The 17,125-nt window shown below is 54.0% G+C and overlaps 1 protein-coding gene across 5 annotated transcripts in view; it reads left to right on the top strand.

Annotated features, from left to right (window-relative positions):
* BCL9L (BCL9 like) overlaps positions 1-17,125 on the top strand; it is a 46,256-nt gene that overhangs the window by 22,809 nt on the left and 6,322 nt on the right. For 4 of the 5 annotated variants that reach the window (XM_068994623.1, XM_068994620.1, XM_068994622.1 and 1 more), the window contains exons 2-6: positions 9,594-9,957; positions 11,647-11,769; positions 12,974-13,184; positions 13,979-14,063; positions 14,487-16,884. In XM_068994623.1, coding sequence (XP_068850724.1) covers positions 9,657-9,957; positions 11,647-11,769; positions 12,974-13,184; positions 13,979-14,063; positions 14,487-16,884 — 3,118 coding nt within the window. In that variant the 5' untranslated portion in view covers positions 9,594-9,656. Of the gene's footprint in view, positions 1-9,104; positions 9,360-9,593; positions 9,958-11,646; positions 11,770-12,973; positions 13,185-13,978; positions 14,064-14,486; positions 16,885-17,125 lie in introns of those variants that run through there. The other variant, XM_068994624.1, reaches the window with a different exon arrangement.

The raw sequence follows: 17,125 nt of genomic DNA, 5'->3' as shown, positions 1-17,125 counted from the left end.
AATTGGAAGATTGAGTCTAGTTGTGAGATGGGGAAAGCAGCTGCAGCATCGAGTGGAAAGGACATTCCTCCCTCACAGATAGGCAGTTGATCCTGTAGGGTTTGAGCTGCGGTGGTTGTGCACAGTGGCATACACGACATGCACCTGGGCTGCACCTTTCCTCTGTTGGGACTTCAGCTAATGCAGATATTTGGAGCTGCCCTCTTCCTGCCAGCTTGTGCCTAGCATGAGGATCCCAAGGAGGCGGTGCTGAGTCTTATAGGGCTGTTTTCCACTTGTCTTTGCATTGCTATGCTCCTGTGGACCAGCCAGAGGTGCTTCCAGTGCAGCAGCCCTAAGTCAGGCTATTTGTCCAGCATCAGGTTCTTGGCCAGAGGTTTCACACAGATGCTCAGCCAGGTTTGTTGTTGTATACCCTGATTCCATGCCCAAGGGGGCATGAAGCTCTGCTGGAAAGTCTGGGAGTGTGACATAGAGTGCTGGTGTTGCCTTGGGGATCAGCTCTATGCTTTGAGAGTGTGAATTCAGAGCATCCCCTAGTTTTCTGTACACTGATGTGCTGGGCACGGGAGATGCAAATCTGTAGAGAGTGGGAGTATGTTGGAGCTGCTTGCTTCCTTGCTTATTCATTCCATTTTCAGACTGTGGAGGCTTGGAAAGCAGTCACAGTAGTCCCCCCACGCGCAGTTGTGTTCTCACTGCTCGTCTGTGTGTCACATGGAGTTCTTCTCAGGTTTCCCAGAAGCTCTTGGTCCCAGGTCAGCACTTGCACCCACAATCGAAATGTGACTTTACGGTGAGAAAAACTAGTTTCAGCTCCTGCAGCAACCCCCCCTGCATATCCTGAAAGCATAGCTGATCCTGCTGGATACCCAGGTGTGAATCTGGCAGTGCTGGCAACACTCAACCAGCTCACAGTCTGGTCTGCTGCATGGTGGGGTCATCTGGCAAGCTTTGTGTCCGTGGCTGTCTGACTGCATTTTGTACCCAGATAAATTGGTAGGAGTGAGGTTGCTCGACATGGCCACTGGCCACGCTGACGTGGTGTTCCTGGTGGCTGGGCTGGCCAGTGTTCTTCCAGGGCCCACAGGAAGGGCAGGGCAGCCACCCGCTCTCCTCCTACCTGAGGAGGCAGAGAGAGAACCTGGCAGGAACAACTGGCAGGAACAACGAGCCCAGCTGGGTAACTGCCAGTCCTGGGATCTGCCCACACTTGCCTGACCTCCCACAATGGCCCCATTGTTCCTGAGAGGGCAAGGAGGAGGCTTCCTGCAGCTCCCTGGGCATCATTAACCCTCTGCCTGCCAGGAGCAGGCTGCAGGATGGGCATACATGGGGCAGGAGGTCCTATGGCCAGGTGGATGAGCTCCCACTGCCCTTGAGTGCAAGGAGGGGAGCTGCTGGGGAGCACCAGCCTGTCTCTGCCAGCTGCCTCTAAAATCACCCCTTGCTGTTGTTTTGAGGATAGCTAGCATGCGCCTGTGCTAAAGACATACGCCGGAGAGGCAGGGCCCTGCTGAGCCTTGACTTCCTCTGACATGGCATAGGGAGGCTCTCTGCCTTCTTCTAGGCTGCTTTCTGCCATGACCTTTCCTTGGGAGCAGCCGCCAGTGGCTGGGTTGCTTGGGCCCTGATGTGCATGCCAGAGCAGGACATGTCTTCAGGAATGGGACATTTAGAGTGTTGGGGGGCTAATTCCAGTGGCTGAGATATCAGTGTGGAACCTGTTTAAAGCAATTCCAGACTGATCAAAGTGCCTTCTTCCTTCCTGTCCTGTAATGTGATCTCGGGCCAATGAGCTGCTCGGGGTCTGCTGTGGCTTCTGGTTCCTGTTGTTGTGGAGACAGAGCCTTGGAGGGCACAGGCGTGCCTCACTGTGGGTGCAGGCTCAGAGCCAGAGCACAATATCCGTGTGCCTAAGAGGACAACAAGTACCCTGTCGCTGGCCAAAGGAGCTGGATGATCGTGTCCTACTCTGCTTGCTGGCTCTGCACTGTCCATCTTTTGATAGCAGTTGTGCTTCCCCACAGCTTTCTGCTATGTGTATTTCCTGATCAGCTGATTCCAGGGGTTATAGGGCTGCCTCAGCACCCCTGCTCTGTCACAAACTTCCTTTCCAGAATCCGTGTGATGAGGGAGAGGAAGAGGCATTTGACTAGCATGCCAAGACTTTCTGTATGGGAAACTTTCTGGATGTCAGTCTTCAGAGACGTTGACCTCAATGTATCTCATGCTAGCTCAGAGACTGGAGAATTGGCTTGGTAATCCAAACAGCCAAGGACTTTGAAACCTAACAGATACCTTGTGAGTTACCAACTAGTTCTTCTGCAAACTCCGATGCTAACTTGCTTATATCATTACGTAAACAGCCATCCTGCTTCCAAAAGATCTCTTATTTCCTCCCACTCAGTAGCCTTTGCACTCTTCTCCCCTCCTTTGTACCCTGGTCTTTGTTGTTGCAATAACTTTTCTTTTTAATATGTTCTGTTTCTTAAATAAGGGGCATAACTAGAGTCAACTGTGGAGGGCCAAGGGCTGAGTTGGGAGCACTTGATGACTCCAGCTACTGTACCTAGTGCAAACAATGCTGCTTCAGAGCTTGATCTGGCTGAGTCTGGGCACCTGGCCTCTGGCCAGAAGGACCACTGCAAACCCCAAAGCCTCCTGCAAACCTCAGAGCTGGAGGAATGTCAGAAGCCCTTGCCCACTTGGCCAGTCATAAGTTAACAAGACTTCTCTCTCCTGGTGGAGAAGAGGGACTCTCTGGGGGGAGCCCCAGGACAGGCTGCCTCTGGGCCCTTCTCTTAATCGGTGGCTGTACATCTGCTACATAGAGGGCTCATTGCCTCCCCAGAGGGCTGCAGTTAGTGAGATGGGGCAATTCCTAGCTCTTTCTGCCTCTTTCCTTTTGGGTGGTTGGAGGCCTGGCCAGAGTTAGATCACTGTGTCTCTGGAGGAGCTCTGTCAGTTGTGTGAGTGTTTGCGTAAGGGCAGAGTAGCCCCTGAGACTTGGGACCAGGTCTGTGGGGAAGGCAGTGCCACTTTGCACCCGTTGAGTGGCAGAAGCTGGGGAGTTTCAGCTTTACGTATGGGGGAGGCTTCTGGGGGTAAAGGTGAAGCATGGCGAGGAGGTCGAGCAGCTGCTGTCTTGGGGTGCGCAATCGGGGAAACCTCTCTCCAGATCGGTGCTAGCCCAGACTCTGATGGCAAAGTCAGATGGGAAGAGCAGTGGCTCTCCTCTCCTTGAGGTCTCTCCCTCCCTTTCCAGCCCAACACTGGAGTCCCAGTACTGCCTGCAGGTAGCTGCCACCACTCAGCTGCAGGATCTCTGCTGCCCGTGCTGATCCTCTCTGCACTGGGAAAGGTGAAAGGTTTCCCAGGGTGGAATTTCCTGCGAGGTAGTTGCACAGCCTCGTCCCCTATGACCTTACACCCCGATGTGCCTTAGTCATGATGGCATGCAAATACGAGGCAACGGGGTGGGGGCTGGAGGGAGCTGCTGGGAAAAGGAAGTGACCTCAGCCGTGGTTTAAATATAGAGCCCAGCATTTGCTGCTGCTGGCCCTGGTATTTATAATCTTGGAGGAGTGCTCAGCAGCTCTCTGCATCTCTTCTACAATCTGGGCTGGCAGAGGGCAGTGTGGAGGGCAAGATGTTGGGGCAGCCACCCTGCTTCCCCCTCTTTCTTTCATTTCTGTCAGCTCCCTCTCCCCAGGTGTGCTGGGGTACATACATGTCTGTGCCCAGTTGCACAAACATGGTGCTGCAATCCAGGCAATTTGCAGGCCTGCAGGTGTTCCAACTTCTTCCTTTTGTGCAGGTGTGTCCTTTGCATGTTGCATTTAGTGCCAGGATTGGGCACAGGAAGAGTCCAACTCTTTCCCAACTCTCTGCCATGAGCTTTCTCAAAGGCAAACAAACTTGTTGCACTGCTGGTCGTACAGCAGGGTGCAGCTGGGATACACGGTGCTGAGAGAGGTGGTAGGAGTGTCCCTGCCACAAGGGTTTCCTGCTGGGACCCTGTCTGCAAAGACTGTGCTGTTCTTCGGACTGGAAAGTGATGTGAGCTTGGTCAAAGGGAGAGCTAGTGTTTTGGGGAGATTTTCTGCAAGGTGGTATGCAGTGTGCAACAGGCATCTCCGTGCTGCTTTAATCTGTAGGAGTGTAGTAAACATCTACTGCAGGGATGTGGTGCATGGCTCTGCTCCCCAGCACAACCCCCTGCACACTGCGGAGGCCCTGTTGTGAGGGCTGAGTTGCCAAGGAAGCCTGGGGTCCGAGTGCTCACACCGTGCCCCAGCCCAGGCTCTGCTGCACTGGCTGGTGGTGCAGCGAGTTGCCCCGCGCTCGATCAGCCCTGGCCAGGCTGGGGATGCCCTGGGTGACGGTGACACCTAGTGGCTTCATCCCATAGGCTCCACCTCGGGCCCAGAGGTGGGGCCCCCGGAAAATCTGATGCTTCTGGATAGCTGTCATGAAGCTGGACCGGCCACAGGCAACAGACCCTGCAGTGCTCAGGAGCTCTTGTGTCTCTGGCTTGGAGACAGAGGGCAGGGAAGGCACCCAGTGTGATGGCCCTGCTGACGATGGCTAGTCTGTCACAGAGTCCTGCAAAGAGACTTTCTTCTAAAAAGAAGAGCAGAAACTGTTGTGTTAAAGCTTGGAAGCGCCTCGTGAAGTTCTGGCATTGCTGGGTTCCAATCCTGAACACTGCTGGCATTGCAGACTTTTGTTATTGCCAAAGGATCCTAAAGCGGTTACTGAGTCCGAGATGTAGCAGAAAGACTGTCCTCATAGGCTCAGCTACATCAGCTGTTTACCTGACGTGTGACCCTAGGCAAGGCTTGTCTCCCTTGCGAATTTTGCGGAAAAGTTTTAAGGTCTCAGCTGTGAGCCCTGCTGCTCAAGAGAGCTGGTGTAGCAGAGGCAGTGTGAGGCACAGCTCACTAGCTAGGCTTTTTAGCATTACTTGCCCAGTCCCAGTAACCCCAGTGTACAAACACAGTGGAAATGGCCTGAGGAAGTCTCTTGATCCCATGTAGCAACTGTCCACGGAGATCTGTGTTGTGGCCTTGCATTGCAGCCTGTGATGTTATCTGCCAGCAGGGTTTTCTCAGGGAAACCGCCCCATTCATGTACAGATGAGCTTATCTTTGTGCATCCCAGCACAGCCAAAGGCTGCGTGGGGGTATCCAGCTGTCACAGCAGCCCATGTTCCTGGCCAGATTTCATATACTTCAGGATGAGATCCTGCCTCAGAGGAAATTGAAGCTCCCTGAGCAGCAGCAATACCTTTGGAAGAGATTTCTGGCTTTGCTTCCTGACCTACTAGATGCTGTTACTTGACTGCAGTCTGCCAAGCTGCAGCGCACAGGTGGTTGTAGTGCCCGGCACCCGCAGCTTCCTGCAGGTCTCTCGCTAACCCATCCCCAGCAAGCCGCACTAGCCAGGGTATGAAGCAGTTCCTTGTTATCATCCCAAGGGAGCCACATGTGACTGTCGAGTATGTCTGGCACATGCAGGATTTCTGTAGGGAACACACCAGTTGGACTGGTCATCGTGGCTCTGTTACCCTGGCTTCCTCTCTTGTGCCTTCTTCCAAGAGTGATAGCATGGCTGCAATGCCAGCCAGCTCCCAGATGTGGAAGCTGCAAGGCTGGCAGTAGTTGCGGGCTCCGCATTCTTTGCAGCAGTGTTGGGAATCCATGTTACCATCCTTTGGAGAGAGTGGGAGCATGATTCACCAGAAAGTCCTCTGGGAATGCAGCAGGGTTTCAGGTTTCTTCAACTATCAGCTAGCAATTCCCGGATTGCAAATATGTCAGCCCAGTCTCTCCTGCCCAGAGCTTACTCCTTCTCTCCCTCTGCTGCTGTTTAGACTGTACTGGAGGAGGCTTACTGAAAGCAGTTTTTGTTGTTTTGTTTCAAGATTTCTTGTCTGCTGAGGTCCCAGCCTTAGATTTAAAGCTGTGGCTTTTCAGATGTACCAGGTGCAAACACTCTCTACATTTGGATGTAGTCCTTTGTTCAACAGATACTTATTGTGCCTTGAAAGCCTCCCTCCCTGCATGAGGTTGGCTGGGTTATCCCCCTGTGTAATGATGGGGGAATCAAGGCACCCAAAACCCAGGCATCTTGCTTAGGGTCACGAGTGGAATTAGTGATAGCCGGGAGCAGAAGCCAGGAATCTCGTTTCCTTGCTTTAACCACTGGGAATTAAGTTTGGTATTGTCTTTAAAACTACCAGGCTGGAGTGGGTGTGTTGCTAAATTGCAGAGAAAGACAGATTTCTGTGCAGTCTTCTTTTTGTCATGTTCTTTTCAAGATGTTTTGAATTGTTTGTCTCCTGGTGTCAGTGTATCTACTTTCTAATTAAATATATTTCGTGGCCCAGATGTATGGCATGCCTGCTGAAATCTAGTTTGAATCTCAGGGTATGTGGAAGGAGCTTACAGCAGTCGAGATGCCTATTGTCTGGCCAGGGCAGATCCCTGCTATCCATCTGCAACAGAATCCAGCTGTTGCTACTCCTGAAAGCAGAGCAGAATCTTCAGGCAGCTGCTTCTGGCATTTGTCCCATTAAGAATTGTGAGGCAAGTGTTATCCCTCTGAGTGGACACTAGAAGAGGAGGGCTTTCCAAAGTTTAGCCGGGTCCCTCTGTCAGCCCAGGGTAGCTTTCCATCCTGCCTCAGGCAAGGTTTTGAATGACCTCCCTGGAGCACCAGCCTAGTCCAAAATAAAGAAAGAAGGTAGGTGCCCCCCAAATGTTACACTTTGGAGGAACTTTACAGCTGGTGAGGCTCATCCACGCTGCAGGCAGTGCCTGAAGGTTTTGTCATGGTGACTGCCCGGTCCTTTGGGATCGAGGTGTGTGTTCCATGCAGTCTCATCTGAGAACCAGAGGGACAGGAGGTGCATCTCTGGACTCTACAGGCATGGGCTTTTCAGGGCCCCAGGCTTCTTCCTCCCTCGCTGAGTTAATCACCATGCTGGGCTGTACTAGGGTTGTGCTGCGGTGCTGCTGAGCATTCACATTTTCAGTGAAGCATTTTGGGATCTGTTTCAGCCATGATATCATGCCTGTGCAGATGTGCCACAGGCAGACCTGGATCTCCCAGCCTACCGTTGCAATGGAAGCACCTCCTCAGCGGGTGTAGCCGCACAATGGCGTCAGTGGGTTTGTGACCCTCAGGACTATGGTGCAGCGTGTTGCAGGGATTGCGAGTGCGGCAAAGCGGAGGTGGAGGCAGGGGGGCCTCTGGGCCACCAGCAGCAGGGAGCTGCTGCAGGGCTTGCTTTCTGGAATGCTGTCTGGCAGCAACCTCTTCCAGTGGGGCTGAAGGCTCCGTGTGGCTGGCCAGCCAGCGGCTGCAAGCAGCATGTGTGCTTAATGCTGCAGCTTGTGCCATATGGACCTTCTCCTCCTCTCTGCTTGCCCTCTCTGTGTCTCCTTCCCTGCTTGGCTCCCCTCCCCCTGCAAGCAGTTTGACAGAGCAATTGGGCAGGCACTGGGACAGCAGCTCTGACATAAATCTCTCCTGGTGTGGAATGAGGGGTATAAATATCCAGAGAGTGATGTGATCTTTCCAGCTGCTATTAATAGGTCTCTGGAGAACAAGAGCAAGCAAGTGAGACTGGCTGACAGTTAAAGGGCTAGCAACTCCCTTATGTGCTGTGAAAATTAATCAGCGCTGTGGCTCACCATCTTCCTCCAGGCTAGAGAAGAGCCCTCACCGAGGTGCGTGGGGCGGATGGAGGAGGAGGGAGCAATTAACAACTCCTAGTTAGGAAGCAATGATAGGCCAAGCTGTGCAAGAAGGATCCCACTAAGGAAGAATGTTTGGGTGGGCTGTGCCACAGCACTGTTTGCATAGCATGCCAGCAGCCCCCAGCTCAGCTTGCAGGGAGGCAGGTGCTGAGAAGACCCTTTTGCAGAGAAGACCCTTTCTGCAGGCACAGAGAGCTCGCTCGCGGTGCATGACAAGCTGCAGCCTGCGCCTTACGGGGATCACAATCTTTTGGGGATTATGGGTCTGCCAAATGTGCTTCACTCTGCTTTCTTTGCAAGAGTGCAGTGGTTTGCCCTGGCAGAGCAAGCACTTGGCTTTTGCTGGTGGTGTTTCCAGGCTCGCCTTCAGCAAGCCAGGAGCAGCATGTGTAGCGCTGCTGAGCTCTTGCAGTGCTATTTAGACACATGGGGTTTGGTCTGGAGCCGGTGCTTCCTGTCCCTGGGTGGCAGAAGCAATCTGTGTGCAGCATCTGGCCTGCTTGGTCCAAATGGGAGGAGCAGACCACAGTAACCTCCTCCTTGTGTGCTGGGAAATTTCTCTGCCTGTGCACAGGAAAGCTTGTCGGGTGCATTGTGGGGGTGTCACACAAAGCATATAGCGGATGTGAGCAAACAGAGTAATACCTCAGCTTCCACGTACATGTAGTTTACTCTCCTTCCCTCCTGCTTCCCCAAGAAGTAAAAATGACCATGACAGAGTTAGGATTAGGGTGTAGTTACCAGGGTTGTCTGTTGGACCAGGGGTTTGTGGTGGCCTTCCAGAATACACAGTGTGATATGGAGCTGCATCCCAGTCATCTCTAATGCCTGTGCAGAGCTCCAAGGGGAATATTCCCAGTGTGAGCATGAGACTCTGCCAAGGCAACTAGATCCTGCAAGGAGGGCTGCTGCAGCATTGCTTAGCTGCATGCATGTCCCTCAGCCCAGAAACCTCTGTGTTGTGCCCTAGCCTCCTCTTCTCTGCAAGGCTCTGCCTCAGCCTGCGGGGCTATTCAGAAAGCTGAGCTGCGTTTGGAGTAGGAGAGCATCACCCTGCTATCCCAGCAGGCATGTGGCACATTGCATCATCCTGCTGGGCTGGAGCTCCCCCTAAAGTGGACACCCCCTCACCCAGAGCCTTTAAAGCAGGAGCTGGAACTGCCCCTCAGGCCCCTGGCAGAGACAGAGCTTGTCTGATGAGTGCCTGCACTTCCTGGCTCTGCCCCTGCCTTGCAACCCACTGCCTCCTTCTCAGTTGCCTCACCCTTTGTCCCCTGCTCTGTCCCAGTTTCCTCTTTATAGGCTTGTGTCAAGACTGTCTGCTCAGTTGTCTTCTGTGTGTTTTGCAGGGCAGAGGAAACTTACTTAGCAGCAAAAGGGGTCCCTGAAAACAGTAGGGCGCCAGATTTCTCTCTGGGGTCACAAAGTTGTCTAAGCTCTGGGAACACCTGCAAAATAGCTCTGAGGATCCTTCTGCTCACCAAAGGGCCAGGCTGGCATGGAGCACCCATTTCTCATCATAGCCTTGGAAATGAGGGCTCTCGTGTCTGTGGCTGTTCTTTGAAGTACTGGCAAGTCTACCATGCCTGGGTGAGAGTTTACAGCTTGTCAGCATGTGAGTGAGTAACTGCAGAGCAGGATTTTTTGGTCAAAGGGCCCAAGGCTAATTCCCAGCATGAGCAGCTCTGGGTTGTGCCTTGCCATGGGCTTTATCTGGCCCTGTGACCAAGTAGCCGCCCCAGTGCACTGGCCCTGGGCTGTGCCCCCAGCAGTGACGCCCGTGTGAGGGGCACTGTGCTGACTTGCTGCCCTTTTCTCTTGCAGGTTTCTGATCGAAGGGCCTGGGAGCTCCCTCCACTGGCACTGTGGGAAGCTTTAGCCAAGCCAATGCACCCTGACAACAAACTGCCCAGCCATGGCAAGGCAGGCAGCAGCAGTGCCCTAGCCCAGCACCACAATGTGAGCCAAGCACCCACCTGTAACTTGGGGTCAAAGGGTGTGGGGGCAGGCAGCCATGGCAGCAAGGCCACTCAGATCTCCCCTGGCAACTCTGGACTGAAAACCAGCCAGAACACTGTCCCAAACTTCAGCTCCTTGAAGGGCAAGGTGAAGCGGGAACGAAGCATCTCGGTGGACTCCGGTGAGCAGCGAGAAGCCAGCACCCCATCACAGGACACAGAATCAAAAGGTAATGCTCTCCTAGACCTTGCGTCAGCATGTCCTCCTCTCAGTTGCTACAAACATCCTGGCTGGACTTGGGATGAGAGCATCTTCGGTTTCTGTGCTGTGTCTTCTGTCCAGGCTTGTCCTGGCTGCCCGTGTGACTTTGCATCACTGCTTGTCACATCTGCAGTTTTTGGACCAGAGTGCCTGAATTCTCATTTGCTTTGCATTTCATTTCCTAAACCATTTGTTACACCTGGAATCTGGCACTGGTTTTCACAGGCTACTGAGGCCATCTAAGCAACAGCGTGGTTCACTGAAACTACACCAAATGCCTCTGCACATGCAATGTGCCAACTTTCAACTTGAGACTGAGTTGTTTTCTATCTGCTTGCTGTTGGTAGAGAGCTGCTTTGTGGTGTTCTTGCAGCTGCCCGATGACTCAGTCACGGTTAGCAAGGAGGTGCTGCGAGGGTCACTGTCTGAACAGTTCTGTGGTTTCGTCAGCAATGGATAACTGTTGTGTTACAGCATGTGGCTTCTGGAAAAGGGCTGAGTCAGTGCTTCTAAACCTCCTTATCGACCTTCCCTGTAACCTCTTGCATTCCATCAAGCTCTGTGCTCAATGGCTGTGTGGGATACTTGAACATCTCACGGATGGTTGTAGGAGGAGAAATTCCAGTGGTGCCCTTGGTTCCAACCAAGACTCACATCCGGCCTGCAGACACAGAGCTGCTGTTCTGGCTTGTGCCCCTAAGGATTTGTTTTAACAGTCAAAGCCATGTTGCCTGATTGTCTTAGGCCAGAGCTGTGCCGTGGAAGAACAGGTAGAATGTACGTGAATGGACTTCCTGCCCCCAGCAAGGCTTTCTCCTCATAGCGTTGCAGGGGTAACTCTACACCACTGATCATAAGCATTTGCACGTTTATCCCAGAACTGTCTTGTAACCACACTGCCACAGGAAAATTATTAAAATGGCTTGATGCTTGAAATGCACGAATCTCCTATGTTCCTCATATACTGATAGATCATGTGAATATGGTTATGATGTAAAAAAGATGATGTAAAAAGTAAGGCCAGACAATGTTTCATTAATTAAAGCACAGGACTGGAAGTTACTCATCCTGTGTCTGATTGCTCTCCCTGAGTCCCTAAGTGCGTTTAGGCAAGCCACTTCCTCTCTGAGCTGCATCAGTCCCATCTGAGAGGGGGGACACGTGGAGGGACCATACGAGTTTATAGAGAGCATGAAGGCCCCTGCCTGATTGATGTTGACAAAGGGCAGAGTCTGTCTCTTGTTCCTAACAAAGTATGTGAATGCACCCTCCCATTCTATATTCAAATTTTAATTGCTGAGTTACAGACCCTTTAAATTTACAGTTAATGCCCAAAGCTCTCTAGTTTGGAACTGCAGGTAGACACGTCCTGTGTTCATAGACTCCTTTCAGGCAGTAAGAAATACATGTCATTCTGCAACTCTGGCCCTCACAGGGGCGTCTCACTAGATCTGGCTGCTAAGACAAGGAGCTCAGACTGAGCAGATGTTTCAGGTTCTTAACCAGTGCTGGGCAGATGTTAGCATAAGGCTTAATTGCCCAGTGCATCCTGGTTGGGTTGGCACTGCCAGCATGCAGCACCCAGCTGGGCAGGACCCCAGCCTTTCAGCCCCTTACAGATCTACTCAGCGCCTCTGATGGCTCTGTCCCTTTGCAGGTGAGGTGGCTCCCCGTAGTAAGCGACGGTGTGTGCTGGAAAGGAAGCAGCCATACAGCGGCGATGAATGGTGCTCTGGGCCAGACAGCGAGGAAGACGACAAACCCATCAGCAGTGCGCACAGTGAGTAACCGCCTCCTTACCAGCTCTGAAGCTTGAATAAAGCCAGGTCCTTCCTGTGGCTCAGGAGGGCTGATGACACTGGCACCTCTGGCTTTGCCTGTGTGTGCTCACTTAGCTGACTGTGTGGGGGGCCACTGCAGTTGGTGGTCATTGTGCTGTGAGAATATTTGCCATGCAGTGAGGTCTGCGACCTGGTTTGTGGAGATGCTACTGAGATGCTGTAGGAAAAGGTGTTGAGGTTGAATGTCCCTGCTGTATGTTGCTGTGGCCACACCACCCTGGTCATAGTGGCAGCCAGAGTGTGACGTGCATTACTCTTGTCGCAGCAGCTAAGTCTGTGCCAGGCCGCTCACCCTTCTCTCTGCAGTTGTCTTGTAAAGACAGCTGAGTCTAAAGAGGCTCTTGGTCTTGACATGGTTCAGGCAGAACTGAGCTGGCCTGAGGTGTGCATTTTTTGGGGCAATGAACTGTGGGTCTCTTCTGTTTTCCAAAAGCGCCAGCATTCTTTGACACTTTATAGCTACGATTCACTTTGCTTTCAAACTGTAACAGGGAAAATATCTGAGAGATGGGGCAAGGTCCTGTGAGGCCCAAGGAGATGCCCATGTTGTCTGATGGAGAACATGAACGTGTAGAAAAGCAAGAAGAGGGGTGTGTGCCTGCCAGTGCATTGTCGCCATCGTTTCCAGAACATCCACTTGCCCTTCTCAGCACAGTCCACAGTCTGTGCAGCCTGTGTAGGAAGGGTAGTGCCGCTTCCCTAGTCACAGCCTGCTCCCAGATCGGCCTGGCGGGAATGGGTCACGGTGAGGCTGCCCAGGGGCAGGGGCTGGCAACGAGGCAGCGCCCGTGTCCCCGCACCGGCTTCCCAGCAATGTCTCCTGTGTAAATGCTGCGGTGGCAGGGTCGGGCTGTAGGAGCTGCTGCAATGGGGAGAGGCAGCTGGAGGGGAGCAGGGAGCCAGCTGAGTTAAGGGGCGAAGGTAGAAGAACGCAGGGCATGCCTCTGATAATTGCAGTGCTTATTATTATTAATTATGGATCTTACTCAATAGCGGCTGACGATTGACAGTCACCTCTGCCGTGCGCAGCGGCGGGGCCGGGCGGGCCAGTGCTGCCGCCTGCTGGCGGCTCGTCCCTGCCGCCCGCGGGCTCCGACCCGGCAGCAGCGCCCGCCCGGCAGCTCGTCTCCTCTGCTCCCGCAGGCTGTAATGTAGCAGATCCTGCGATGTCCACGGCCCCACAACTTGGCCCAGGGTCCAACCCGCTGCCGAACCTGAGTGAGAGCAGTGCTTCCGGCGTGCCCCATGGTGCTGCCCCTGGCTTGCGGTCAGAGGCTGCAGGAGGCGGAGGTGGCGGAACAGGGAAGCAGCCTTCACAGTTTGTTTACGTCTTTACAACGCACCTTGCTAACACGTAAGCGGTAAACCCCATACCTCCCCCACTAGTATTGGCTGGCCTTGTCACACCTGCCTGGCCTTGTCACACCTGCCTGCTGCATGCAGCAGTTGAGCACAAGAGAGCTGGGGAAACCTGTGTCTCTCTGGTTGCAAAGAGTGGGAAACCCCTGGCGTTCACGAGGTATGCTGGCAGCCACTGCAGGTGGGCAAACTTGGACTTAAATGCCCACTTCCTCCCAGTGAGGCCTGGCTCTGCACTCTGTGTCACCCACTGTAGAGCCCATCTAGTTGGCATCCAACAAAATGATTCACCCAAAGCAGTGTGGGCTGCTGGTCTGATTTGAAAGTATCTAAGGGATAGCTGTCACAGGGAGCGTAATGTAACACATGGTATTATTCTCTACACGATTCTTCTGTCCTGTGTTGTCTCAGCCGTAGCGTCTTAGCAGTTAGTTTAGTCTGTTTAGCCTAGTCTGTTTAGTTTTAGAGCTCTGCTGTACCACAGGTTCAGTGTGGGAGATCCCAGAGCATCTTGGTGACAACCACCTCAGGGCATCAGGCACAAAGCACAGCCTGTCACAGGACACGGGAAGAGGGAAATTGAATGGCAAGTGATCATCAGATAGAGATACCCTCACTGGGTGCTGTGCAGGACAGATGGGAGGACTCTGAGAACATGCCCCCTTCCTGGTTACCTCCAGAGATTTCCTTCTTCCTGCAGGACTGAAGAACAGAGGTGGCAACTGGGGCCTTGGATGGGTAGGATGGGGCACAGTGCCTCTTCTCAAGTGACTTGTGCTCTCTCCTCAGAGCTGCGGAAGCTGTCCTGCAGGGCCGAGCTGACTCCATTCTGGCCTACCATCAACAGAATGTCCCGCGGGCAAAGCTAGACCAGGTATACCACCTGTGAACCAATTGCTCCTGTTGACACATGCTGCCGACTATTACCCTTCCCTTCTGATGTAGCCATTCTCCTCCAGCCCCTGGCTCAGCTGTGAAAGAAGGGGTTGCCAGAATGCCCTTTCAGTGGGGTGGGAAGCTGCTTTGCTGCAAAATCTCTTTGGCAGAAGTCCTTGCTGCCGTAAGCTGTGAAAAATTTGGGATGGGGCATGGCATGTTCCCCTGCAGCCATGTGTGCAGAGTACCTGCTTGTGCATTCCTAGATCATGTAGTAGGGCCTACATCTTTCCTGTGAGGAGTGAAAGTGAACTGCCATGAAGGCTTCATTTTAAGACAGAGAGGTCTCCTGCAGGGTGCAGGGAAGAATACCTTCCTAGGATCTTTCCCTGCTCAAGTTTCTTTCCCTTTTCTCTCTCAGGCACCACCTGCTCCTAAAGTGCTGGGTGTTGCTGAGCCACTTCCAATTAACCCTCCTACTGCCAACACTCCACAGTCCCAGCCACTGGCCCCTCAAGCAAGTCAACAACAGCCGCAGCCTCCTCCACCACAGCCTCCAGCCCCACCACCTCAGGCCATCAGTCAAACACCTTTACCTGTGCCCAGCAGCCTGCCCCAGGAAGGGACAGGTGAAGATGGCCGGAGAGAACTGACTCCCAACTCTTTGGGGAACAATAGCAGCAATAACCAGCCTGGAAGTAACCATCCAAATACACCCACTGCGTCTGCCAGCACCATGCAGCCTGGGCAAGTGGACTCCTCCGCCACGCCCAGCTCCAGCCTCCTGGGAGAGGGCCCAGGCCCAGGGATGCCAGGGAATGGGCAGGCAGGCCTGGGCCCCAGGAACACCATGAACTCAGAAGGGCTCTCAAAGGAGCAGCTGGAGCACCGAGAGCGCTCTCTGCAGACCCTGAGAGACATTGAGCGTCTACTGCTGCGCAGTGGGGAGGCTGAGCCCTTCCTGAAGTCCAGCCAAAATGCGGGTGAGGGGGGGACTACCCCTCAGCCACAGGCTGCCCCTGCCCAGCCCCCCGCACCCCCTGCCAGCATGAAGAAGTATGAAGAGCCTCTGCAGTCCATGATCTCCCAGACCCAGAGCCTTGGTGGGCCTGGCCTGGAACATGAGGTGCCCCACCACCCCAGCACTGACATGGGACAGCAGATGAACATGATGATGCAGCGGTTGAACCAGGACAGCCTGACACCAGAGCAAGTGGCCTGGAGGAAGTTGCAGGAAGAGTACTACGAGGAAAAGCGACGGAAAGAGGAGCAGATCAGCATCCACGGGCGGCCCATGCAGGAGATCATGATCCCGCAGTCAATGGGGAGCATGATGATGCGTGGGCCTCCACCACCCTACCACAGCAAGCCTGGAGAGCAGTGGCCACCGGGGATGGGCAGCCAGCTGCGGGGACCCATAGATGTGCAGGACCCTATGCAGCTGCGGGGAGGGCCACCCTTCCCTGGGCCACGGTTCCCTGGGAATCAAATGCAGCGAGTCTCTGGCTTTGGAGGGATGCAGAATATGCCCTTGGATGCTCTTGGGCCCATGAATGCCATGCAGAGGCCAGTCAGGCCCGGCATGGGATGGAGCGACGATATGTCTCCTATGGGAGGCCCTGGGAACTTTCCACAAGGCACCTTGCCCTACCCACCAGGGCAAGGGGACCCAGAAAGGTTTATGAATCCCCGTGCCAGAGAGGAAATCCTGCGGCATCAGCTCATGGAGAAACGCCCAGTGGCAATGCAGAGGCCCATGGGGATATCCAGCAACTCCATGAGCCAGGGCATGGAAATGGAGCGGATGATGCAGGCTCACAGGCAGATGGATCCATCCATGTTTGCTGGGCAGATAACGGGTGAGAGCCTGAGCAGTGCCCCAATTGGAATGGATTTTGCAGGCACTCGGGGGATGCTGAGCCCCCCTATGAGTCAGTCAGGCCTTCGGGACATGGACACACCCATGGGCCCTGGCAACCTCAATATGAACATGAATGTCAATATGAACATGAACATGAACCTCAATGTCCAGATGACCCCACAGCAGCAGATGATGATGTCGCAGAAGATGAGGGGCCCCGAAATGATGGCCCACCAGGGCATGAACCCTGAGGAGCTGGCCAGGGTTAGGGCTCAGAATGGCAATGGCAGCGCAATGCTAACGGGACCCCAGAAAATGATGATTCCCTCCCAGTTCCCCAACCAAGGACAGCAAGGCTTCTCGACTGGGCAAGGGTCTTACCCCAACCTGCCCCAGGAGATGGGCAGTGGCTCAGACATGTTCAGCCCTGAGCAGGGCACCATGCCCGTTGGGAGCATCAGTGGCACCACCAGACTCAGCCACATTCCTCTGCCTCCGGCTTCCAACCCCACGCCCACAGCAGGGGGAAACCTGGCCAACATGCACCCAGCACCTTCCCGGGGGCTGGGCCGCCGGCCCTCTGACCTCACCATCAACATCAACCAGATGAATTCACCCAGTATGGGTCACCTCAAGTCTCCCACCCTTAGCCAGGTGCATTCGCCACTGGTCACCTCCCCATCTGCCAACCTCAAGTCCCCACAGACACCCTCACAGATGGTCAGCATGCCACCTTCAAACCAGTCTGGACCCCTCAAGTCCCCCCAAGTGATGAGTTCCTCTCTCAACGTCCGATCTCCAACTGGCTCACCAAGCCGCCTGAAGTCCCCTTCTATGGCTGTTTCTTCCCCTGGTTGGGTCCCATCTCCCAAAGCCACCATGCCCAGCCCAGGAGTCAACCAGAGCAAGCAGACTCTCAATATGAACTCATCTGCTTCCATCGGAGCACTGGATCAGGGTATGCTGGGTGTCTTGTATGTGAGTGCATGTCTGTGCTTAGTTTTGGTGAGTGTGTGGACAGGGTTTCTCTCCAGCTCACGAGCTCTCTCTGGAGTGGGAAGACACGTGTACCTGTGCCTGGCCCTGCATCTCACAGAGCAAGTATTTTTTCCCAGGAGTCCAAACAGGGCCTTCTGAGGTAGACCTGTGACACAGGCAGCAAATGCTGTGTCTGTGCTGGGCAGTCAGGGGCAGGTTTA

Source organism: Aphelocoma coerulescens, chromosome 24 (genome assembly GCF_041296385.1).
Source record: "Aphelocoma coerulescens isolate FSJ_1873_10779 chromosome 24, UR_Acoe_1.0, whole genome shotgun sequence".
Taxonomy (NCBI): Eukaryota; Metazoa; Chordata; class Aves; order Passeriformes; family Corvidae; genus Aphelocoma; species Aphelocoma coerulescens.
This window is presented reverse-complemented; position numbering and strand designations above follow the sequence as displayed.